Source organism: Abramis brama (assembly GCF_963993115.1).
Source record: "Abramis brama genome assembly, chromosome: 2".
NCBI lineage: Eukaryota > Metazoa > Chordata > Actinopteri > Cypriniformes > Leuciscidae > Abramis > Abramis brama.
The window spans coordinates 8,599,265-8,626,182 of NC_139964.1; the positions used below are offsets into that span (position 1 = coordinate 8,599,265).

At 35.7% G+C, this 26,918-nt stretch overlaps 1 protein-coding gene across 16 annotated transcripts in view; it reads right to left on the reverse strand.

The window, feature by feature from the left end:
• LOC311077590 (protein NLRC3-like) overlaps positions 1 to 26,918 on the reverse strand; it is a 52,680-nt gene that overhangs the window by 9,963 nt on the left and 15,799 nt on the right. For 6 of the 16 annotated variants that reach the window (XM_084106127.1, XM_084106137.1, XM_084106135.1 and 3 more), the window contains 6 exons: positions 21,332 to 21,433; positions 12,866 to 12,982; positions 11,926 to 12,042; positions 5,270 to 5,386; positions 2,207 to 2,329; positions 76 to 1,965 (listed from right to left, as the gene is read on the reverse strand). In XM_084106127.1, coding sequence (XP_083962253.1) covers positions 76 to 1,965; positions 2,207 to 2,329; positions 5,270 to 5,386; positions 11,926 to 12,042; positions 12,866 to 12,982; positions 21,332 to 21,433 — 2,466 coding nt within the window. Of the gene's footprint in view, positions 1 to 75; positions 1,966 to 2,206; positions 2,330 to 5,269; positions 5,387 to 11,925; positions 12,043 to 12,865; positions 12,983 to 21,331; positions 21,434 to 21,842; positions 22,422 to 26,918 lie in introns of all 16 variants that reach the window. The other 10 variants (XM_084106128.1, XM_084106129.1, XM_084106132.1 and 7 more) reach the window with 7 other exon arrangements.

Here is a 26,918-nt window from a genome sequence, read left to right on the forward strand (position 1 = left end):
ATTTATTTGTAAAAGACATTTAAATTAAATGATTAAGACACAATTTAAGATATTACAACACAATTAAACACGCACAGAGCTTTTCTGCAGTTGATCACAGCTGGTATCAGTCTTCTTCTCCCCTCATCAGATGTGTTGTATTTCTTGAGGTCCAGCTCATCCAGCACCTCATCTGACATCTGAAGCATGTAGGCGATTGTTGAGCACTGAGCAGGAGAGAGTTTCTTCTCTGAGTGTTTCTCTGATTTCACAAACTCCTGAATCTCCCAGGACAGAGTCTGATCTTTGACTTCCAGCAGACAGAGGAACAGATTGATAGATCTTTCAGCGGAGAGTCCTTGTCCATCTTTGATCTTCTCTTTAATGTACTGTGTGGTTCTCCTGATGCTCTCTGAGTAGTTCTCTGTGTGTGTCAGTAGATCCTGTAAGAGTCTCTGATTGGACTCCAGTGAGACGCCCAGCAGGAACCGCAGGAACAGATCCAGCTGTCCATTCTCACTCTTAAGAGCTTTATCTGTTGCATCTCTTTGCAGGATATGCATCACATCACAAAACTGCAGCGTGTCAAAAATTCTGATTGCATAATGATAAAATGCATAGAAAGCAGCAAGAAACTCCTGAACGCTCAGGTGAATGAAGCTGTAGACTTTCCTCTGATGAATCACAGATTCCTCCTTAAAGATCTCAGCGCAAATCCCAGAATACACCGAGGCGTCAGTGACGTCTATGCCGCTCTCTCTCAGGTCCTCCTCATAGAACATCACATTGCCCTTCATCAGCTGATGGAAAGCCACTTCAGCAAGTTTCACAATCACTTCTCTGTTGGACTGCAGGAGTTTCTCTGGATCTCTCTCTTCATACTTCTGATTCCTCATGTTGATCAGAATCAGCAGGAAGTGGATGTACATTTCAGTCAGAGTGTGAGGGATTTCTGCACTCAGATCTTCTTCCAGGAGCTTTTGAAGCACAGTGGACGAGATCCAGCAGAAGACGGGTATGTGACACATGATTTGGAGGCTTCTTGCTCTTCTGATGTGTGAGATGATTCTGCTGGCTTGATGGTCGTCACTGATTCTCTTCCTGAAATATTCCTCCTTCTGAAGCTCATTGAATCCCTGAATCTCTGTCAGACGGTTGATGTATTTGGAGGGGATCTGATTGGCTGCTGCTGGTCTGGAGGTGATCCAGATGTGAGCAGAGGGAAGAAGCTCTCCTTTAATGAGGTTTGACATCAACACACCCACTGATGAAGTCTCAGTCACATCAGAAACTTTCTGAGCGTCTGAAAACAACAGTGTGATTCTGCTTTCATCCAGACCATCAAAGATGAACACAACTTTACACTCCTCATAAATCTTTGAGTCCAGATCTTGAAGTTCAGGATGAAAGTCCAGCAGAAGTCTGTGAAGACTGTACTGATGATCTCGGATCAAGTTCAGCTCTCTAAATGGAAGCACAAACAAGAAATCTACATCCTGATTGGCTTTCCCCTCAGCCCAGTCCAGAATGAACTTCTGCACAGAGACGGTTTTCCCGATTCCAGCGATGCCTTTAGTAAGAACAATCTTGATTTGGTCTTTCTCCTCACATCCTGGTTTAGGTGAGGCATTAAATATGTCATTACAGTAGATTGCAGTGTCTTGTGAGTGTTGTGTTCTGGCTGTTTTCTCCATCTCCAAAACCTCATGTTCTTCATTTACTCCTTTACTCTCTCCCTCTATGATGTAGAGCTGTGTGTAGATCCTGTTCAGGAGCGTTTCATTCTCTTGGAGTTTGTTTCCCTCAAATAATCTCTCATACTTGTTCTTCATGCTGGTTTTGTGCTGGTCTTTAACTCTCTGCAGGTCTCCAGTCTCCAGTGTGTGTGTCTGCAGGGCTGCTTCAGTTTTGTACTGCCTGATGTGAGTGTGACAGTTGGCTGTAGATGACGGTACAGATCTGATCAGCTCATGTACCTTTCCCTTGCTGAAATAGAAAATAACATAGCAGCAAAAAGGAATATAGCAGTGACACAAGGACAGCTGACGACATCAGAAATATATTGGTTATTAGAAATAAGTTTTACACCCCTCATCAAGTAGCTCCCCTGTACAGTGTACATGTTAGATATTTTGGAGTACAGTTGGTGCTCTTTCATTTAGTTTATTAAATCATTATTAATCTGATATGCAGTATAGTAAATTAGCGAGTAAATGTTTATACTAACAGAGGATCAGAACACACTGGTTCATCACTCAATCTAGGGGGTTGCTTCATAGATCTGCTACTCTTCACAGACACACCACTGGGTTCTGGAGACTCAGAACTCTGACTCTTCTTCCAGCTGATTCTGACAAAAGACAAACAAAACAGCATTTTAGACAATATTTAAATTTGTTAGTTCAAAAATAAAAATTCTGTCATTCCAAAAATATATAACTTTCATGAATCTTTAAAACACAAATCAAGATATTTTTAATAAAACTGAGAAAGTCCATACCACCAATTTTTTTTAAAGATCCAATAGGGTCTCACTAAAGGATAAATTAAATTTGTTCATCATATAAAGTGATTGTATTAAATCACTCGATTCATTCATTTGTTTTATGATGCCATTATGACCATTTTGGATCTTCAATATTTTGTTGGCATGAACTTTCAGCAGAAGGGACAGAAATCTCCCAGGTTTCATTAAAAGTAGGCTGGTTGATAAAATGATAAAATTATTGAGATATAATTTTCCTTGATAAAACAATATCAAGAGTTTGATAAATGTTCGATAATGTTTATGCGCCAAAAGCGGAACAAAACTCATTTGATCAACGCACCACACGGACAATTTATCCACTCTGCTCAAAGTCCAAACGGCAGCTAGATCAGATGTGTTTACTTGCTGAATGGTCTCGGTCACACAATCACTAAACAGCGCTGTGAGATCCAGTGAGAAGCGCTTTAATTCAGTGAAGAACACAAATGTCTCTGTGATTTAAACTGGTTTAAAGCCAGATGAAACCGCGCTGACAAGCAGGAAACACTGCACAACAATGCAGTCAGAAAGCTTTTCAATCTACAAATCACATCATTTACCATGGATTTACTGTAGTAACACTAACTGCACCATGGAATTGTGGCAGAAATGTGGGATATTCAGATAGAATTTTATCATATTACTATGTAGACATGTATTACATATAATTACAGTATTGTTTGTGATGAAGCTATAGTGTTTGTGAATTTATACTAAATGTATTTAGGCTACTATTTTTCATATAAAATACCATAGAAACCATATAGTTACATTCTACCATGGTATTGAGGTGCTGTATGCATGATTTTAACTGTGTTAACTAAATATATGATATTATGGATGACCAATGGTTAATTTTAATAAAACTCAAATAGAATAGTTATAATTTTACCATATAAAAATGAGGTTGTTACAATTTTTACAGATGTGTCTGTTTTTGTTAATGTACATTTTTACGTGCTCATAGGATATGGTGTTCTGTTGTTGTTGTTTTAAGGTCATCATTGTGACGTTTACACCTGAATGGGCGTCCCTACTATAAAAGTCTGACGCAGACTGGAAGCGGGAGAGAGAGAAGGAGGGAGCTGATTCTTTTGTTTTGTCACGCTGGGTTGTTGGTGTCTCTCTTTTTTTATTCTTTGTTATCCCTCTTCAATTTTTGAGTTAACAGTTTGTTTTCTCACGGTGGTTTGTTGTTTTTGTATTGTCTTACAGCCAACCAGGTAGTAGTGACCAGGGAAGTATGTCACGTGATTTCCATTTCGTAACATCTAGGGAAGTGCGTTGTTAAGACACTAGGTAAGGAGCGGGTGCCACTATTGTATGTTTTGAGTTTTCTTAAGTAGTATAGATAAGGCAGGGCGTGTTGAACACCGGAGACTTGTTTTTTTTTCTTTTCTTTTAAACTTCATATTAGTAGTTTATTGGGAAGGGGATGTAGATTTAGGTCAGGTTCCTACTCCCTGTGTACGGTATTTGTGGTTCTCTCTCTTTTGAGCACTTTGTTGTGAATAAATATATTCCTTTTCTCAAGTTAAACTCCCTTTGTTATTGTGTTCTTTAGCACTGCAGCGCCTTAATCACCTTACCAGATATTAAACAATCCGGTTATTAAAGGTGCTCTAAGCGATGTCACGTGTTTTTTAGGCCAAAACATTTTTTGTCACATACAGCAAACTTCTCCTCACCATCCGCTAGCTGCCTGTCCCCTGAACACACTGTAAAAAAACGGGGTCTCTGTAGACACAAACGGCAAGAAAAACAAACTGGGCTCACCCGCACCACGAAACATAAACTGTTCCAGCCAATAACCGACAAGAAGGATTTGGGGTGTAGTTTGGAGGGTTAGTGTGCGGATGAGGAAGAGGGAGGGTCGAGCTAGCCTCCGTTTTGCTTGACAATACTTTAAAAGTCAACAAGAAGTGACGTCACCCAACATCACTTAAAGCACCTTTAATACATTTATTTTATGTTGTGTTCCCTCATGCCCTAACAAACATAAATTTATATCTGCATCTTAACTTAAGCTACTGCAGCTTCTACTACTTTCAACTCACTGTCAAATGTGGATTCCCAAGAGACAATACTAAAACAAAAAAAGAGTAGGTTAAATTCACAATTAACAATCTGGTTTCCACAACTTTCACTTAGGATAAAAAATCTGCCTTTAAACTTGAAAGAAATAAGGATTTGACATTTAACGTGATAATTATCGATATTGACCGATATTAAATTTTTTATTGTGATAAGTTTTTATGGCCATATCGCCCAGCCCTAATTAAAAGTTTCTTAATTTGTGTTTCAGAGATGAATGAAAGTCTTACAGTTTTGTAGCAAAATGGGGGGGAATAAATGACTTAATTTTATTTTTGGGTGGAACTGTACATTTTAGGCCCATTCACAAAAAGAGCAATGACTATAATGATAACTACATTAGCATCTTCATCAAAAGACTATAATGTTTTGTTTATTTCCAACGCTTGCTAAAGTTTCGTCATCTACTGCTTTAAACGCACAAGCTCTTTAAAACCAATGGATTTTGATTGGCAAAAAGGACTGTGGCAGTGATACAAGGACTAACAACCATAAAGAATATAGATTATAAATAAGTTTGGCACCCCTCTTCAAGTTCCTCCCCTGTACAATGCATATGTTAGGCCTACATATTTTGGAGTACATTTAGTGCTATTTCATTTAGTTTATTATATAATTATTAATCTGAGATGCATTACAGTAAATTAGCGAGTAAATGTTTATACTAACAGAGGATCAGAAGACACTGGTTCATCACTCAGTCTAGGGGGTTGGTTCATGGATGTGCTACTCTTCATAGACACACCGCTGGGTTCTGGAGACTCTGGTCTCTGTCTCTTCCTCCTGCTGATGCAGAAAACAGAATTTTAGACAATAATTAAACGGGTTAGTTCAAAAATATACATTATGTCGTTCTAAACATGTATATCTGCATCTTAACTTAAGCTACTGCAGCTACTGTATTCCCAAGAGACAAAACTAAAACAAAAAAAGAGTAGGTTAAATTCACAATTAACAATCTGGTTTCTACAACTTTCACTTAGGATAAAAAAGCTGCCTTTAAACTTGAAAGAAATAAGGATTTGACATTTATCGTTATAATTATCGATATTGACCGATATTAACATTTTTATTGTGATAAGTTTTTATGGCCATATCGCCCAGCCCTTATTAAAAGTTTCTTAATTTGTGACTTCCGGTATAGCCATGAAGGCGTGAGGTCGAAGGAAGAAGGGCTCCCGACCTACATTTTCAAACTAAACTTGTTACACGCCATTTAGCGTCAGTCATTTTTGATATACGCGTTAGAACATTGCTTGGTGAATTATGAGTCACACTAAGCAGAAGCAACCGCCCCCCTCAGCCCCACCGACCACGAGAGCTAATGCTAGCATTGCCGGTAAGTTAGCAACCATGGCCGCTACCTCTAATCTCGAAAAACAGGCCATGACGGAAACTTCTGAATCTGTCTCCATGGACCAGTTGATCTCTGAATTAACTAAACAGCGCATCAGTATCAGGGAAGACATTTCTGACTTGATTCGGGAATCTATTGGTCCTTTACAAAGCTCTGTAAATGCACTGAGAGAGACTGTGGATGGCTTTCAAAGCCGTTTGGTCGCGACAGAATCCCTGGTTGGGGAGAATTTTGAAAAACTGACAGTGGCCGAAAACACAATAAAAACTTTGCAAGCGCAGAACACATCTCTCATTGACCGCATTGAAGATTTGGAGAATAGATCGCGAAGGGCTAACCTGAGGATTGTGAACATTCCAGAAGGGAGCGAAAACGGTCAAGATCCTGTTACGTTCATTTCTGAGATGCTGCTAGAGGTGACGGGCACGGAGGTCTTCGACAAGCCACCAGCACTTGAGAGGGCGCATCGATCACCCGGTCAAAAGCCAGCTGATGGCCGTAAACCACGTCCATTTGTGGTGTGCTTTCACAGGTTCCAAGAAAAGGAGCAATTACTGCGATGGTCAAGGCGGCATGAGGCGAAATACAAGGGGAATCCAGTCAGAATCTACCCAGATCTCAGCGCTAAGCTGTCAAGGAAACGCGCGTCTTTCAACGGCATTAAGCAATCACTCTATCAGAAGAGCATTCGATTTCAATTGCTCTACCCGGCTCGTCTGAGAGTGACTTTTAATGAAGAAACTTTCATATTCAACACACCGGAGGAGGCGAAACAGTTCTACGATCAACGCATCAATGTTTAGGATTTCCTGGATTTTTTATTTAATTATTTTTTTACGCTCAAGGTCTCCCTTTTGAGCGAAGGATGACGGATAATTATTTGATTTTTCTTGAGACGGTTGAAAAAGGTATAAATACTTTAATTTTTTTTTTGTGACTTTGAAAATAGTTTGTTGTTCTAAACCTAACTCAAACAAGCTGATGGTTTTGTGACATAGACATACTCCACCGAGTTAAGTTAAAAGCGTTTTAACCACTGATAATGCTTCATACGGGTAACGGTCGGGTTGCTCCCTAGAGGTTGGAATGGTTTTAAGTCAGTTGAGGGACTACTGGGGGTTTGATAATAGGGGCCTGCAATTTGTCTTTGTTCTTGAGACAAATATAGGAAAAGTTCAGTTTCGTCTGGGTTGGGATGGTAACCGCCAAGGTTTTTTTTTTTTTTTTTTTTTTTTTTTTTTTTCTCTTTACTTGCCTGGCATGCAATGGAGACGTGGTCTTATTCATTATTCTTTTATAACCTAATGATTGATTAATGTGTGATTCAAATAGTACAGGAGGGTCTACCATTCGGTTCACTAGCTGGAATGTTAAAGGTATGAATGGGCCAAATAAAAGAGCTCGTATCTTTGCTCATCTTAAAAAATTAAAAACTGAAATAGCATTCCTGCAAGAAACACATTTACAGATATCAGATCATATGAGACTCAAAAAACCATGGATTGGGCAAGTCTTTCATTCCCACTTCAACAGTAAAGCAAGAGGAACAGCGATTTTAATACATAAGAAAGTACAGTTTTACCCTTCCAAATGTGTTTCAGATCCTCAGGGTCGATTTGTTATTGTGACAGGTGATTTGTTTCACACCCCTGTTGCCCTGGTATGTGTCTATGCCCCCAATTGGGACGATGTTAATTTCACTCATAAAATTATCTCACTTTTACCCAACTTAAACTCACATCGATTAATTTTTGGCGGGGATCTGAATTGTGTTATTAACCCAATTCTAGATCGTTCGAATCCGAAAACCATGCTCCAGTCTAAAATGTCCCAAGCTCTCTCTACGTTCATGGCACAAACGGGCTGTCTGGATCCGTGGAGATTTTTATTCCCGCAAAAGAAAGAATTCTCTTATTTTTCCCCTGTCCATTCTTCATACTCAAGAATAGATTATTTTTTTATAGATAAAACAATACTTCCTTTAGTGGAAAATACTCAATATTCAGCAATTATAATATCAGATCACGCACCATTACTTCTTGACCTTCGTTTTATTCAGCATTTTACACAGCGCCCTACTTGGCGACTAAACTCTACTCTGTTGGCAGATAAAAATTTCCACAAACATATATCAGTGGCGATAGATAACTTCTTGCTCACAAATGATTCAGAAATGGTATCACCACTGACTTTATGGGAGACATTTAAAGTTGTCATCAGAGGTGAAATTATATCTTATTCTGTATCCAGTAATAAAAAGAGAAATGCAAAACTACAACAACTAATTGATTCGATAGAAAAATTAGATCAACAACTCTCTCTATCCCCTTCTGATGAACTGCTTAAAAAGAGAGTGGAAATTAAAGCACAATATGATCAGATATCAATTGAAAAGACTCAACAAAATCTGCTTTGGTCTAAAGGGAATTTTTATGAACATGGGGAAAAAGCGGGCCGTTTATTATCACATCAGATAAAGTGTCAATCAGCTTCCAGGTTAATTCCACAGATTCGCAACGCATCACAACAACTGACAGTGGATCCTAAAGAAATTAATGAAACTTTTAAAACATTTTATTCAAATTTATATACTTCAGAATTTCGTGGGGATTTATCAGGCATGTCAACCTTTTTGAATGACCTGAATATCCAGACTATTAATCCAGATCATAAAGATAGATTAGAACAACCAATTGAGCTGCAAGAGATTTTAGATTCTATTAAAGCAATGCAAAATGGCAAAACCCCCGGCCCCGACGGTTATCCTGTCGAATTTTATAAAGCTTTTGCTCCCAAATTAGCTCCGCTTCTTCTGAGAATGTTTGAGAATTCTCTAAACAATACAGAATTGCCACCGTCTCTCACAGAGGCATTTCTTACACTCATTTTGAAGCCTGGAAAAGATCCACTAGAGTGCAATTCCTACAGGCCAATCTCTTTGCTGAATGTTGATGTTAAAATTCTTGCCAAATTGTTGGCCTCTAGAATAGATACTGTTATACCAGAAATAATATCCCCAGATCAGACAGGCTTTATTAAGGGTCGCCACTCATTTACCAACTTAAGGAGGCTTCTTGGTATTTTGTATTCTCCTGCATCCAGGGAGGTCCCAGAGGTGGTGGTATCCCTGGATGCGGAGAAGGCATTTGATAGAGTAGAGTGGAGCTATCTATTCGCAGTATTGGAGAAATTTGGTTTTGGTCCAAAATTCATATCCTGGGTCCAATTGTTGTATTCTAATCCTAAAGTATCTGTTATAACAAACAAAATACGTTCACAATTTTTTCCAATACTAAGGGGTACGAGACAGGGTTGCCCTTTAAGCCCTCTTCTTTTTGCATTAGCAATAGAGCCACTTTCCATTATGCTTAAATCCTTGCAGTCTATACAGGGCATTGATCGAATGGGGATGGAGCACAGGGTTTCTTTATATGCGGATGACCTTCTGTTATACATTTCAAATCCAGTTGAAAACGTCCCAAAAATAGTGCGGAAACTATCCATTTTTGGCAGTTTTTCAGGATACAAACTTAACCTTTCTAAAAGTGAATGTTTCCTGATTAACCCTCTTGCTTTACAAATTAATGCGTCATCCCTCCCATTTCGCATCTCTCAATCTGGTTTTAAATATTTAGGAGTTCATATTACTCGTACTTTCTCAGGTTTATATGCAAAAAATTTTTTACCACTCCTTAGTAATATTAAGTCTGATCTTCAGAGATGGGATGCATTGCACTTGTCTCTAGCAGGCAGAGTAAATTGTATAAAAATGAATATCTTACCTAGATTTTTGTACTTATTTCAGTCACTTCCAGTTTTTCTGCCAAAAACATTCTTCCGTTCTGTAAATAAACCCATACTATCATTCTTGTGGGGGGGAAGGAACCCTAGAATTCGTAAGGAGCTCCTTGAAAGGCAAAGGACCCAGGGAGGCTTAGCTCTACCTAATTTTATGGGCTATTACTGGGCTGCAAATCTTCAAAAAATTATTTGTTGGTATACGTCCCCTGAGGTTGATTGGTGTAAGGCGGAGGCAAATACTTGTATTTCTACATCGCTTTCTGCTCTAATAACAACGAAGCTACCATTCTCTCCCTCTAAATACTCATCGAGCCCAGTTGTACGTTCTACACTTAAAATATGGTCACAGTTTAGACAAAGGCATAAACTCAGTAACTCTTCTATGCTAAGCCCTCTCTGTAATAATCATTTGTTTCCTGCTGGTAAAATAGATTTAACGTATGCACAATGGCAGAGGGTAGGCTTGGCCAGGTGTAGTGATTTTTATATAAACAGCACATTTGCCAGTTTTAATGACCTCTCAGAGAAATTCCAGCTGTCACAGTCCAACCTATTCCGTTACTTTCAAGTCCGACACTTTGTTCAAGCTCAGAGCTCAACTTTTCCTGACTTGCCACCTACTTCACTATTGGATAAAATTTTACAATCTCCTACTTTTCTTAAAAGTCAAATTGCAGCAATATATAAGATGGTTATGTCCTCAAATGATGTTTTAATTGACAGAACAAGAGGTGAGTGGGTAAAGGACATAGGGAGTGAAATACCTGACGAAATTTGGGATGAGGCTCTTAGTAGAGTAAATGGATCAACCTCGTGTGCACGCCTTAGCCTTATACAACTTAAAGTCCTTCATCGTGCCTACTACACAAAATATAGACTTTCAAAAATTTACCCAAATGTTAATGATTTGTGTGATCGATGTAAAGGTGACAAAGTAGACTTTTTTCATATGTTTTGGGCTTGTGAAAAGCTGAGTGACTATTGGACATTCATATTTAAAACTTTAAATGAGGCCTTTAATTTGGATGTAAAACCCAGTTTTGAAATTGCTATTTTTGGAGTACCAGAACATGGAGTATCACTGACAAATAAATTAAAAAATGTTATTGCTTTTGCCACCTTACTGGCGAGGAGAAGAATACTATTGGAGTGGAAGTCTACAAGCCCGCCTAAAGCCTCAATGTGGTTATGTGATCTAGTGTCATACTTAAAATTAGAAAAAATTAAATATTTAATGAAAGGATCTGTCCAAACTTTTTATAAGACTTGGCAACCCATGATTACACATTTTGAGAAGATGAAGACTCTCACACTTATTGATCAATGTTAAATATTAATAACCAATTGGAGTTTTGCTTTATAATTGTGTACGGACCACGAATATGTTAGGAAATTGTATTATTGGCTATGTATTTGTATTTTTTTTATTTTTTTTTATTATTATTATTATTTTTTTTTTTTATTTTTTTTTATTATTATTATTTTTTTTTTATTTTTTTATTATTGATGTTATGAGTATTATTATTGTCTTAACCTTTATGTAATGTATGGTTAATTATTTTGGCGGAAAGGGTTATAAAGGGGGGAAAAGCTATAACTTAAATTGTATGAAACTTTCTGTTAATTCTTTAAAAAGTTTATAAATAAATGATGAAAAAAAAAAAAAAAAGTTTCTTAATTTGTGTTTCAGAGATGAACGATAGTCTTACATTTTTGTAGCAATGGGGGGGGGGGGGGGGGGGGTGAGTAAATGACTTAATTTTAATTTTATTTTTGGGTGGAACTGTACATTTTAAGCCCATTCACAAAAAGAGCAATGACTATAATGATAACTACATTAGCATCTTCATCAAAAGACTATAATGTTCTGTTTATTTCCAACGCTTGCTAAAGTTTCGTCATCTACTGCTTTAAACGCACAAGCTCTTTAAAACCAATGGATTTTGATTGCCAAAAAGGACTGTAGCAGTGATACAAGGACTAACAACCATAAAGAATATAGATTATAAATAAGTTTGGCACCCCTCTTCAAGTTGCTCCCCTGTGCAATGCATATGTTAGGCCTACATATTTTGGAGTACATTTAGTGCTATTTCATTTAGTTTATTATATAATTATTAATCTGAGATGCATTACAGTAAATTAGTGAGTAAATGTTTATACTAACAGAGGATCAGAAGACACTGGTTCATCACTCAGTCTAGGGGGTTGGTTCATGGATGTGCTACTCTTCATAGACACACCGCTGGGTTCTGGAGACTCTGGTCTCTGTCTCTTCCTCCTGCTGATGCAGAAAACAGAATTTTAGACAATAATTAAACGGGTTAGTTCAAAAATATACATTATGTCGTTCTAAACATGTATATCTGCATCTTAACTTAAGCTACTGCAGCTACTGTATTCCCAAGAGACAAAACTAAAACAAAAAAAGAGTAGGTTAAATTCACAATTAACAATCTGGTTTCTACAACTTTCACTTAGGATAAAAAAGCTGCCTTTAAACTTGAAAGAAATAAGGATTTGACATTTATCGTTATAATTATCGATATTGACCGATATTAACATTTTTATTGTGATAAGTTTTTATGGCCATATCGCCCAGCCCTTATTAAAAGTTTCTTAATTTGTGTTTCAGAGATGAACGATAGTCTTACATTTTTGTAGCAATATGGGGGGGGGGGGGGGGGGGTGAGTAAATGACTTAATTTTATTTTTGGGTGGAACTGTACATTTTAAGCCGATTCACAAAAAGAGCAATGACTATAATGATAACTACATTAGCATCTTCATCAAAAGAATATAATGTTTTGTTTATTTCCAACGCTTGCTAAAGTTTCGTCATCTACTGCTTTAAACGCACAAGCTCTTTAAAACCAATGGATTTTGATTGCCAAAAAGGACTGTGGCAGTGATACAAGGACTAACAACCATAAAGAATATAGATTATAAATAAGTTTGGCACCCCTCTTCAAGTTGCTCCCCTGTGCAATGCATATGTTAGGCCTACATATTTTGGAGTACATTTAGTGCTATTTCATTTAGTTTATTATATAATTATTAATCTGAGATGCATTACAGTAAATTAGTGAGTAAATGTTTATACTAACAGAGGATCAGAAGACACTGGTTCATCACTCAGTCTAAAGGGTTGGTTCATGGATGTGCTACTCTTCACAGACACACCGCTGGGTTCTGGAGACTCAGAACTCTGTCTCTTCCTCCAGCTGATGCAGAAAACAGAATTTTAGACAATAATTAAACGGGTTAGTTCAAAAATATACATTCTGTCATTCTAAACATGTATATCTGCATCTTAACTTAAGCTACTGCAGCTACTACCACTGTAAAACCTGATGAGTTAGTTCAACTCAAACCGTTTGAGGAAACCAATTGCCTTAAATCATTTAAGTTTATTAACTCAAACAATTTAAGCATAAAAAAATATTTGATTTGTGTCCAAGTAACTCAATAAATTATTGTTATGATAACTTGGGTAAATAAAGTTAATAGTACTAAGTCCATTCAATTAATATAACTCAAAACTATGAAGTACACTGTAAACCCAAGTACATTAATTCATACAATTAACTTAAAACTTTCATTTAATCTCAATGTGAACACTTTTATTAGTATAAACTTAGTTAGCTTTTAAAAGCTAATCTGATAACATACTAATTTGCTAACATATTAGCAATTGTATGTTATACAGAATCACTTGCTGTATGAACGCAACAATATAAAGGGATTATTTGCTCTCAAATCAAGCTGCATGCACCACTTGTCACCATGATGGTAACTATCCTACACGGTAAAATTAAAATTTTCTTTAATTTTAAATTGTACTCAAAACACTGTAAAATTACAAATAATATCTGTAAAATAAAAATTCAGCTGTTATTTTAGGTATTGTGACATTAATGACAAATTCCAGTAATTCACATTTTTTATACAGAAAATGTATTGTATTTTTCATACCGTATTTTTTCTTTTATTACATAAAAATGTATGTAAAATTACAAATATAATCTGTAATTAAACAGCAACAGAACAGTTAAATGATAAAATGGTCAAATGACTGTCAGCTCCCCAAAAAACTGTAAAACATCCTAAATTAAATAAACTGAAAAACACTGTTATTTTACAGGTATTTCCTGAATAATCATGATCAAATACTTTCATTGTAAAACCAAAAAAAACCAAAAAAAAAACAAACATAAAATTAAAGTAAAATATTCTAATTTAAATAAAGTGTAAAAAACTTTAAAAGAAATTTGATGTCACCATGATTGAGATCAGTGTCTGCTTTAGTTTGGCTCATAACCCTTGCGTTTTTAACTTTAGTTTTCTTTGGCTGCTTTAACTGTGTATTTAATACACATTTATTACAGCAATAAATGCAGGAGAAAATATCAGATGATCTTGATCATTTAAAGGTGCCGTAGAATGGATTATTTTATTATTTTAGAATGTTTCCTGGGGTGCCCTTATAATGTTAGTATGTTTTTTAGATCAAAATTTGTTATAATTTAGAAATAAAAGGCATATTTCCTAGCCTGATTTCATACCCTGATTTGAACACTCTGTTTGAAGGGGCGTGTCTGCTGTGAGACTTCAGTGTTGTTGCCCACTGCTGTGATTGGCTGACATGCTTGCATATGAAATATCTGGCATTACATGTAGAGCTATCTGGAAAACTTTTATTATTACAGCTTTTATACGTTTTTACTATTAACGAATCATGAGAAGTTTTTTAAGTATTTAGATCTATTCCAGCATTGAGCAGATGACAGCCTGTTGATCGCGTGAATGAAGATCTTATCACTGCAACGCGATTTACTGATGCATAAACAGTGTTGAACGACTTTGAGAGAAAGATTATCTGTCTGAACTTGAACAATTACACATCAGAAATTCACATAACCCACTGGTTCTCCAGAGGCTCGGATGAAGGAGCTAAAAAAATACTTTTGTGTTCATTAACACTGAGCAACTGCCATGCTTCGTTCGCTCGTTTGCAAGCCACGATGTCTCTCGAGGAAAAAACAATATCGCGCTGGATCTAGATAACACAGTGTAAATTATTGTTAATAAAATCACTACTTACCGCTTGCGGGAATATAACGTTAGTTGAAATTGCCCCCTTCGTCAGTATGAGATGCTGAGAGAAGCCTGGCTGCTTGATATTGTTCCAGGTTAGAAAAACAGTCCGTGGTGAAATGGGCAGAGCAACTAACAACTTCGAATTAAACTGTAGCGGTATCCGATTATAGATAGATTATAGATAGATCTGCCATTTGATGATTCGGCTGCGCAGTTCCGCCTGGCACTGAGCATGGGCTGGCATATGCAAATTTTTAGAGGCGTACATATTAATGATCCCGACTGTTGCGTCACAGTCGGTGTTATGTGGAGATTAGCCTGTTTTTCAGGGGTGTTTTTCAAAAACGAGATTTAAATAAGAAAGAGAAAAAGGTGTTTGAGACTCACTGTATGTCATGTCCATGTACTGAACTCTTGTTATTTAACTATGCCAAGATAAATTCAATTTCACATTCTAGGGCACCTTTAATGGTGATGTAATAGTCATCATCTGATGACCTGATTCACTGATATGTCAGTCAAATCTCTGAATATAATAGCTTAGATTACATAATATATAGATGGAATTTAGTTTTATACAAAGTCTATAATTTTTCACATGACCCTTGAAATATTGTGGCACCAGTATTATAACAATCTGAAATTTAAAAAAATATATATTATACAGAAAAAGTTTTGAGCTGGCTCATTTTTATTGTAGTTTAGAGACATCAAGAATCAACAAATGAATCTCAACAATGGTGACAACCAACAAAGCCTTTTTGTGACTTTATAGTAATTCAGAGTTGATCAGATTTTTTTTTTCATTGTCACCATTGTTGCGATTCATTCGCCGATTCTTGATGTCTGAGTGAGTCTATATGATCCTGTCAAAACATTTTCTGTATAATGACTTCATAAAATCTGAGTATCACAGCACTGCAGGATCATCTATAGCAGTTTTATCATGCAAAATTAACAACTAATATTTATCGACTTAATCAGATATTACACTTCAGATGGTATTAGTGAAGCAGGACACTACATGATGACTATTATCACTAAATAGTGACCAACATCATCTGATCTGAAATTCTCTTGGATTCCTACCATAATAAATATGCATCAGAGACACACAGTTAAAGCAGCCAAAGATAAACTCAAGTTAAAATCTAAAAGGTCAAGAGCCCAACTAAAGCAAACACTGATCTCCATCATGGTGACATCAAACTTTATTCTTTTCAATAAAACTTCAACTTCTAAACCTCTGTTAATTCTCAATAAGAATGTTAGTATGAAAGAAATAAAGTCTGGATTGTAATAAATGAAGATGCTGAGATCCTGAGAGATCTGGTAGTGTTTAATGTTCTGTTGGGGTTTAAAGTGTTTCTGTATGGTGTGTTTCGTGTGTCACCATTGTGTTGAAGAGTAGAGCCTGAGCTTCAGTCCAGGATGAGCAGAGAAAGACTGATGATATGCTGCATGTTGCTTTATTTAACTGACAGTAACTGTGTAGTTTCTGATGCAGTGATGTATAGTCACAGCAAATCATGCATGTAATTAACTGCATGTTTTCCAGAAAAAAAATCAGAAAAAGAAAGTGAAATAACTGTGTTTTAACTGTGTGTTTCTGTTAAAAAAGATTAATGAAGATTTCTGTAAAAGTATTTTGCACTTATTTAAATTAGGATCTTTTACATTAATTTGACAGTTTTTGTATGGCAGCCATTGCTGACAGTCATTTGACTGTTTTTTATGGGATTTTTTTACAGTTAAGGTGTTTGATCGTAATAATTCAGGAAATAGCTGTAAAATAACAGTGTTTTTCTGTAAAACATTTAAGGAAAATTTCTGTAAAAGTTTTTTGCACTTCATTTAAATAAGGATATTTTACTTTATTTTTACGGTTTTTGTTTGGCAGCCGTAGCTGACAGTCATTTACCGTTTTTTTAAGATTTTATTTTTTACAGTGTAAAGCCAACATTAACCCTCTGGGGACCACAAACGCGCCCGCGCGTTTTGCTCGTTTTTTTTTTTTAGCAATGAAAATAAACACTAAATGCTCTGTTAATTTTGATCTTTCATTTTCGTGTAATACATCAATCGATCCTGTTCAGTTTCTATTTTTTTTCTGTATACTCACAATAAAAATAAAGTGTTTTGCTTTTTGACAAATAAAGAAAAATTAACATGATGCGATTTCTGCCTTCTCTCTGTCAGTAAACTCCCATTTGAAACGCGTTCGAAAATGATCTATAACTCCGCGAAAATTCAGTCAAACAGGCAAACAGACCCACGGGCATAAAGCTTGAGATCGCATCTTTTAAATGAAGTCATTTATATAAAAAACAAATATTCTCAGCTTCTGTAATCTGTATAAAAAGAGAGCGACTCCTGTCGAGCTCATTAGGAGCTCATTCACAGTAATGTGACCACTCCCCGGAGAGCGCGTGCTATTCAAACGCAAATTCTGAGAACTATTTCAGAGCTGTGAAACGCCCACATCAGCTGTAAACAAAGCGCGTCGCGACTCCTCGCGAGTGAGACATTATAGCCTACCTTATGGAGAAAATATTCCTCAGAACAGTGCTGATGAGGAGCAATATCTCCTGAAATGAGGAGCAGATTCCGCTGAGGAGTGAGGTAGGCTGTTTTCTTTTCTCACGTGTGGAATAACGTTATGGAATAACGTTAGTGTAGGCCTATGTAAACCGCAAAAAGATGAATCGCATTTCTATAATATGACTCGCCTTTCTGTGAGATGAATGAAGGGGACATATTTGTAAAGACTGTTTAGCCTAAATATGAATCGCGCGTCTGTGTGTGAAAGAATAAACTGCTTTGCTATAGCCTACTGAGATGAGTAAAAATCGACTGCGGAATATGTTGAAATAAAATGTATTTGTATAAGCAACGTATTAAACTGCAAAAAAAATACTATTTTTGTCAAAAATAAATTCATAGACTAAGATGTTAGATGTTCCAATGTTGGCTATATTCAAACTAATGAATACATATGATAAAATGTAGGCCTATAATCTTTTTTTTTTTTTTTTTACAAAGAAAGAGTACACTTGAAATATTGTTGAAATTGTAATTATTGTTGTAATTGTAACATTTTGAATAAAATAGCAAAACATATTTACAAGAGAGATGTAAGCGAAATCTTAAATGGTCAATATAAGTCTTCTTCTAAATACATCTTTTGTCCTTGCATTGTGGCTCAGTCAGTTTCACACCTGAGTGAATGGCTCATTATACAGAGTGGGTGGGACATTCATAATCTAAGGTGTAAACTACTCCTCCCCCTCGCATATTGGCTTTCCAAGCAAAACCTGTTTTACACCATTTAAATCAATGTATTTTTTTTTGTGAACGATAAAGCAAGACAATTTTTACATCATTTTGAAGCTAGAACTCAAAGGGACAACATCAATTAGTCAAAAGTCTTGTGGACACATATTTAATATGTGTTTTGTGGTCTTAATTCAGCAACTTTCATTTTAATTTTTTTCAATAACCACGCATAAACATTATTCTCTTAAAAATACAAACATCTACATACACGTTGCTCGCATATTATGGTAGCCCTGTTTGTGCTATATAGAGTGAATTTACACCTTTGCCATTAACATGTTTATAAATAACTGAAAAAAGCACAAATGTCAAGGCATGTCAGAACATCTCAAGGACCCCAAAAACAGCTTGGTCCCCAGAGGGTTAACAGAAATTCTTCTAAATTAGCATAACAAAACATTAATCACTACTAAATCTCACACTTAACATTAATCTTACACACACACACACAAAAATAAACCCCATTATATTACACTTAATTTTAGCATTTACTCTCCCTTAGGGCTGGGCGATATATCGCACGATATTGTTATGCGCATCTCATCAGTAAAGCCGGTTCCTTGATTAGTAGTAAATCGCCATCACCTGCTTTCAGATGGAGCGGCATTTACTACAAAGAGCCGTAGTTAACTGACAAGCTGAGCCAAATCACATCAATTTCGCGGACGTATCGCCAGCGATAAGTAATGCGATATGGCTCAGCTTGTCAGTTAACTACGGCTCTTTGTACACAGCAAAAACTCCAGTGTTAAATTAACACTCCTGGGAGTGTATATGAGTCCACACTCAAGAGTGTTTAAGTTAATGAGATAATTTAGTGATTAATTTAGTGATGATTGAACATTATTGAAGACACCTGATGTTAACAAGCAGAATAACTGAAGGAGAAAATCACAAATTCTAAGCCACCGTTATGGCGGTCAATGTTTGCTTTAGTTGGGCTCTTGAGCCTTATCTTATTAATTTTAGATGTTGTTTGGCTGTTGTATCTGAGTTATAACTGCCAGATGAATGAAGAAAAAAAGTGATCTGATGGTGTTGGTTATATTATGACATTCATCATTTGAACTTAATCACTGAACTCTTTAAGATCCTTCTTTCTGACTTCGATTTATGTTGTTGGTTACAGCATAACTGTGATTCTGCATAAATGCCCAGAATTTTTTATATAATATAAAGGATTTCTTAAAAGTTGTTTAAAAAAAAATCTTTCTTTTAGGCACACACAGACATCAAGATTCAGTCTATGCATCTCAACAATGGTGCCGAGCAGAATATTCAATTAGGAAAAGTAAATTACATAGACAATTCAGATCATAATTTATTCATACCGCAATGCATGATGGGAGACATTAATGAGTTGTGATTGGTGGCAGCCACTGCAACATGCTTTATTACTGTCACCATTGTTGAGATTCACAGGCTGATTATTGATGTCTGTGTTTCTAAATGAGTTTAGTTGAAAGTCTTTTGATCAGAACAATGTTTATTAAATATTTTGGATTATAAGTAAAGTACTGATAATCATATGCTGAAGAACCACAAAGCTGCTGCTAACAAGTTAAACCAAACTATCTCAATAAGTTTCATTTTTCAGATCACAGCATGATTATGTCAAAACATAACAAACACTATCAGATCATACTTTACCTTGTTCATTGAACTGTTATAAATCAATAACAGCAAACAAACAACAATAAAATTTAAAGTAAACATATAAGGTTCAAGAGCCCAACTAAAGCAAACACCCATCACCATAATGGTAACTTACAATTTGTGATTTTCTCCTTCAGTGATTCTGCTTGTTAACATCAGGTGTCTTCAATAATGTTCAATCATCACTAAATTAATCACTTAATTATCTCATTAACTTCAACACTCTTGAGTGTTCATATACACTCCCAGGAGTGTTAAATTAACACTGGAGTTTTTGCTGTGTACAAAGAGCCGTAGTTAACTGACAAGCTGAGCCATATCGCATTAATTATCGCTGGCGATACGTCCGCGATATTGATGCAATATGGCTCAGCTTGTCAGTTAACTACGGCTCTTTGTAGTAAATGCCGCTCCATCTGAAAACAGGTGATGGTGATTTACTACTAATCAAGGAACCGGCTTTACTGATGAGATGCGCATAACAATATCGTGCGATATATCGCCCAGCCCTACTCTCCCTTTCGAGTGCCATCGGCAAAGCATGCTGGGAAATAGACATCCCAGCCATTTCAGTTAAACTTAAGTTTGTCTAAATTAAAATAAATAATTTCATAAAACTCAAAACAATGAAAAAGTTCAGTTTACTTAAAATATATCAGTTCTGTGAACTTGAAAGAAAAAGAAAGTGCTAAATACTCATAAAAATTAATTTGACTGAACTAATTAGTTTAATTTAAGTTTTTCCTACTCAAACCAATTAATTATTTTGAGCGTTAGGGTTTGTCAAATGTGGATTCCCAAGAGACAAAACTAAAACAAAAAAAAGAGTAGGTTAAATTCACAATTAACAATCTACAACTTTCACTTAGGATAAAAAATCTGCCTTTAAACTTGAAAGAAATAAGGATTTGACATTTATCGTGATAATTATCGATATTGACCGATATTAACATTTTTATCGTTATAAGTTTTTATGGCCATATCGCCCAGCCCTAATTAAAAGTTTCTTAATTTGTGTTTCAGGGATGAATGAAAGTCTTACAGTTTTGTAGCAAAATGGGGGGGAATAAATGACTTCATTTTATTTTTGGGTAGAACTGTACATTTTAGGCCCATTCACAAAAAGAGCAATGACTATAATGATAACTACATTAGCATCTTCATCAAAAGACTATAATGTTTTGTTTATTTCCAACGCTTGCTAAAGTTTCGTCATCTACTGCTTTAAACGCACAAGCTCTTTAAAACCAATGGATTTTGATTGGCAAAAAGGACTGTGGCAGTGATACAAGGACTAACAACCATAAAGAATATAGATTATAAATAAGTTTGGCACCCCTCTTCAAGTTCCTCCCTTGTGCAATGCATATGTTAGGCCTACATATTTTGGAGTACATTTAGTGATATTTCATTTAGTTTATTATATAATTATTAATCTGAGATGCAGTAGAGTAAATTAGCGAGTAAATGTTTATACTAACAGAGGATCAGAAGACACTGGTTCATCACTCAGTCTAGGGGGTGGCTCCATGGATCTGGTACTCTTCACAGACAGGTACTCTGGTCTCTGACTCTTCCTCCTGCTGATGCAGAAAACAGAATTTTAGACAATAATTAAACGGTTAGTTCAAAAATATATATTCTGTCGTTATATATATGTACTAATTTCATTCATCTTTGAAACACAAGTTAAGATATTTGTAATGAAATCTGAAAGATTGCTGTCCTTTTGCTGAAAGTCCATGCCACCAAAATTTTAAAGATCCGTTAAGGGTCTTCCTAAAGGCTAAATTAAATATTTTCATCATACAAAGTGATTATATCTCTTCACAAGACTAAACCACTTGATGGATTCGTTTTGCAATACATTTATGAGCCATTTGGATCTTCACATTTTTGATGCTGTGGAGTTTCAGCAGAAGGGCACAAGTCTCTCAGGTTTCATTAAAAATTATCTTAATTTGTTATTCGAATATGAACAAAAAGTCTTACAGGTTTGGAGCAGCCTGAAGGGAGAGAAAAATGACAATTTTCATTTTTGGGTAAAGTATAAATATAAGGCCATTTAACAAGAAGAACAATTATGATAACAACATTATCAGACTGTAAATGTTTGTTTATTTATCATCTGCCACTTTAAATGCACAAGCGGCAGTCAATGATTTTATTGTTGATCATCTTTCTGAAAGTTATTTCAATAAAAAAAATATTTGTGGTGTGGACTTCACTATTCTCATCAAATTCAAACAATTATTTATCATTAGTTATTATTAAAATGCAGCCTTCAGGAATGCACTATCAGTCAATGTGGATTAAAAACATCTAACGTCTGCAAAAATAGCTAATGTGTTACCTGAGGTCAGAGGTCATTATCGCATCATTGGACGCAGAGGGACGAATCTTCGTGGGTTGATTGTCGCTTGATCCAGCAGGTGAAGAACTCATTTTAGAGGCAGTGTTCTCCTACTCACATTACTGTGTTGAGAGACTGATTTCAGACCTTACAGTACAGTACAGTTGTGTAGTTCAATGATCCAGTTCAATGATAAAAATGCTTTAACCCCCTGTAGACTGGAGAACAGACACATTAAAATATACCCTTAATCCACTGTAACTGCATGAACTACACATATAGAGTACTATTGTTCAATTGGGGTATTACACCTTAAGTCCAGAGCAATACAAATAGTAGAATAAATGCAGAAATTAAATACAATACAGCATAAGTGCACTGAAAAAAATGACTGCAATTAATTAAACTGTCTAAATAACTGATATTTTTCACAGTAAACAGAACTGCAGTTGCAAGCAGCTTTGCAATGCTTCTGATCAGGGTTTGTTTGATGGTTGGTTTCATTTTCAATCTTGTGACGTCTCTAATATTTTTCAGTTAATTTTTCAGTTCAAACATCAATTTCATAACATTTGCTGATGTTCAGTTATTTTCGTTTTATTCGGGTACATTCATGTAGCCTCAGATTTAATTCTGAATACAATCCCAGATAGCAAGCACATTTGGGCCGATTCCGACTGAAATGCGCTACTGTCGGCATTGGTGAAAAGATAATGGGCCAGAGTCATGCCGACTGTGTACACAACACTTCTGGCTGACATACAGCGTTTTATGAATGGGCCAGTGTCAGCTTAAAGCAATTTTACTCGTGCTGGCTCACATGCGACTTTTTATGAAGGGCCAGTGTCGGCTAAAAGCAGTTGTACTCGCGCTATAACTTACTCGGTATAACGTAGCTGTGTGTATTTACCATCGGCCCGAGTTCATTTTGTCACAAGCGGGCCACTTGAAAAAAGGTTTTGGCGGTTCATTTAAATCCTGAGGAAGATCCTGCAGGATGCAGACGCAGACCAACATTTTCGAGAGGAATCATTCATCTGAAAAAACGAGTAAGTAATTTAATTAATTTGTTGTTATAGTGCTGTTTGATGTATTAATTGTCAAGATAAATATATATATATTCTAACGTTAGATCAGATGTTTACGATGATAATACGTTACTTCAGAATATCCATTCGGCCCCGGAGAGAGTGTTGATGAGCTACGGTCTCTTTTTAGGATAAATTTGTTTTTTATTAGAAAAACTGCTGTGCTGTATCCAGTGCACTGGATTTTGGCTAATGAAATGATATTGAGTTATATTCCTGTGCTCAAATTTAGTCAATTCGTCTTTTTCAACGAGCGATTAGTTCATAGGAGTCGAATCATAGGAGTCGGAGTTACGCTTTCGGCACGATAGTTCTCTATACAAGCGACTCTTTCTGATTTGATTCACTAACCTCTCAAAAAAGTCATTTATTTGTGAATCGAACTACACTGACCACAGTGTACTACACCCGCGGAGATCTAAACAATCTGAAATAAAAAATAAGATTTATTTGGTTTTAACACTCCTGTGGGGAACTCCGAAACTGAAAAGCGTTATAGATACATAAGAGAATCTGCAAAATAAGTGCAGCTTCTTAATTCATTGTCTTTGGCACGTCTTGTGTTCTTGAATGTAGCGTAATCTGCTTTATTTTATTATGCGTAATCTGCTTTAGAGCAGGTGCATTTTAGAGTTAAAGAAAAATTTAAAGCGTATCACTGTGTAATGTTATTAAAATGGTAGTTCTTAACATTTTACTCTAGAGGAGATGTTAACTTACAATGATTATGAGCGAACATCTGAACGCACTGTTTGTAATCTGACACCAACACTTTTTACAGATATTTTGGTAACACTACAATGGTTTCATTCGTTAATGTAGGTTTAACTATTACATTAGCTAAGAATGCACAATACTTAAGCATTTATTAATCTTAGTTCATTTTCATTTGCTAATGCATTATTAAAATCAAAAGTTGTATTTGTTAACATTAGTTAATGCACTAAACAAATTTTTATTAAATTTTTATTGTATTTTTATTAACTAATGTTAACAAAGATTAATAAATACTGTAACAAATGTATTGTTCATTGCATTGGTAAAGTTAGTTAACACATTAACTACACTGTTAGACCTTACCGGTTTTTTTTACAGTAAAATACTGGCAACACAGTTGCCAGTAAAATACTGTTAATTGTACAGTTCTTTACTGTAATCTAGTTTGTTTCTGTAAAAATGCACTAAAACTCAAGTTAACTAATTTCACTTGCAGAAACCGACTGCCTTAAATTGACCAACTGTCATTTAAATGTATTAACTAAAATTTATAATGCATTAATAATGTGAGCAAAGCATTACTGTGAACTTCTTTCATTTGAGACCACTAAAAAACTATTGTACATAAAAAGATTTCCACTGGATCAGCAACTACACAGTCACTGCCTGTTAAATAAAGCAACATGCAGCATATCATCAATGTTTGTAGATCTTCTCCTGGACTGAAGCACAGGCTCTACTCTTCAGCACAATGGTGACCCAAAAAATACATTTTACAGTAAACTACTGGCAACAGTGTTGCCAGTATAAACCTGTTTTATAACTTACAGTTTATTACTGTTAAAATACATTTTGTGGGTGTGTCTTTTTTATCTTACACAGTTAACCCTTTCAACCCCTCAGGGAAATCCACACTACGAGTAAAAAGTAACGATGCAGTGAGATAATTAAGGGAATATGTAAGTGATTGTAAGCAGAATCACTGAAGAAAAGAGAAACACAAGAACAGAAAATAGAGAAACACAATAACTACGACTGACTTCCAGCCATTACACATTATTACACTTATTATTAACCAGTATGACTTTATTTCTGTCATACAGAAGTTGTTATTGAGATGTTTAATTGAAAATGTTTGGTTTGAAGTTACCGTTATAGAGATCAGTGCTTGCTTTAGTTGGGATGCAGATGCTAAAACATTAGTTTTTCTTTTGCTGCTTGAGCTGTGTTTTTGCAAGTCACACTTGTGCACACAGTTTATGAATGACTGCAGTTATAATGATTATGATGACAAAATCATCATATTGCCTGTTCATTCACTAAGGAATTCATTCTCACTTATTCAGAGTTTAATCCTCAAGTAAAGTGTTACATTACCACCACTGTGAAAACGCAGCAATAAGATACAATGACTCTTTTTTTTTAACACATGATGCATAACCAGAGAAACAGAGCTACACTGTGTTTTAGAAACACCGAGATATCACAATTTAGCACATGAATCTCAACAATGGTGGCAATATTTATTTTTTATTATTATTATTATTCATGCAGCAGTGCATGCTGGGAGTTTTATATTATCCTGGAACCCAGCATGCATTGCGACATGAAACTTTTCACCATTGTTGAGATTCATATGCTGATTGTTGATGTCTGTGTGTGTCTCAGTCAAGCAGGAGTAAAATAAAATTGAATGCACTATATGATTACAATATTCTTCAGAAGACCTGATTACAGAAATATTGATTTCATTTTGTAGATTCACAGATATATGCTAAATATGAGATAACTATAATTTCAATGACTATATACAGAAAAAATCTGAAAATCAGGCATGTCCAGGATGATTGTGACATCATCACAAAAAAATAAAAACACCTGATCATTTTCCTCTTGACTTTTTCTTGCCATAACAAATGTGTTTTATAAACTCACCGTTACAGCAGTCAGAGAGAGATGAATGGTAAGAAGTCCAGGGACAAGAGACCAACTAAAGCAAATACTGATCTCCATCATGGTGACAACAAATTTTATTAATAACTAAATCTCTGTTAATTCTCAACAAGAACTTTTGTACATGTATGAAAGAAATAATCGTAAACTGGTTTGTAAACTGGTTTCACACTCAGTGTTGCTGGAAGTCAGTTGTAGTTTTTGTGTTTCTCTTTTTTCTGTTCTTGTTTCTCTGTCCTTCAGTGATTCTGCTTATCAGGTGTTCATCAGTTTCTCAATTCACTCACTTCTTTTCATTCAAGTGGACTATATTAGTGAACTAATGTAGGGAATAGTGAATGAGGGTATAGGGTGTGATTGGGAAAACAGCCTCTGAGTGTCGACTTTGAGCACTGTTAATTTACAGTATATTCCTGTAGGCTACTTTTATTTTCTACGGTATATACTGTTTTAATGGAAAATGGTATTATATTGTCAGAATTTTACAGCAAGGGTTAACAGTGTAGCCTAATTTTAACAGTTGAGACCCTTAATGTAAAGTGTTACCTATATTTGAAACTGCTGTGTGAACTCTGGCAACAACATTTGTTAAACCTATGTGCTTAAACTAATGCTTAAGATTTAATATTGACCTCACAATATCTTCTTCAATCTATTTAAAAACACACACCTCTTTAACCTAGCATAAACATAACACACTCTCACATTTCTAAAATTCACATCTGTTAAAGTAGTGTTAGGCTGCATAAATTCGGTCAACCAGAACCGGAAACACTTCCCATAACACTGAATGTACTTGTTACATCGTAAGAAGAATGGCATCTACGCTAATGTTAGTCTCTCTGTCTCAGTCTTATCCCAAGGTTACTGTATTCAGCCAGATCTAGTCCATATTCAGACCAGATGATGGACCTGCACCCTCAGATGACCACAACAGCCCTGCCAGACGAGAACATC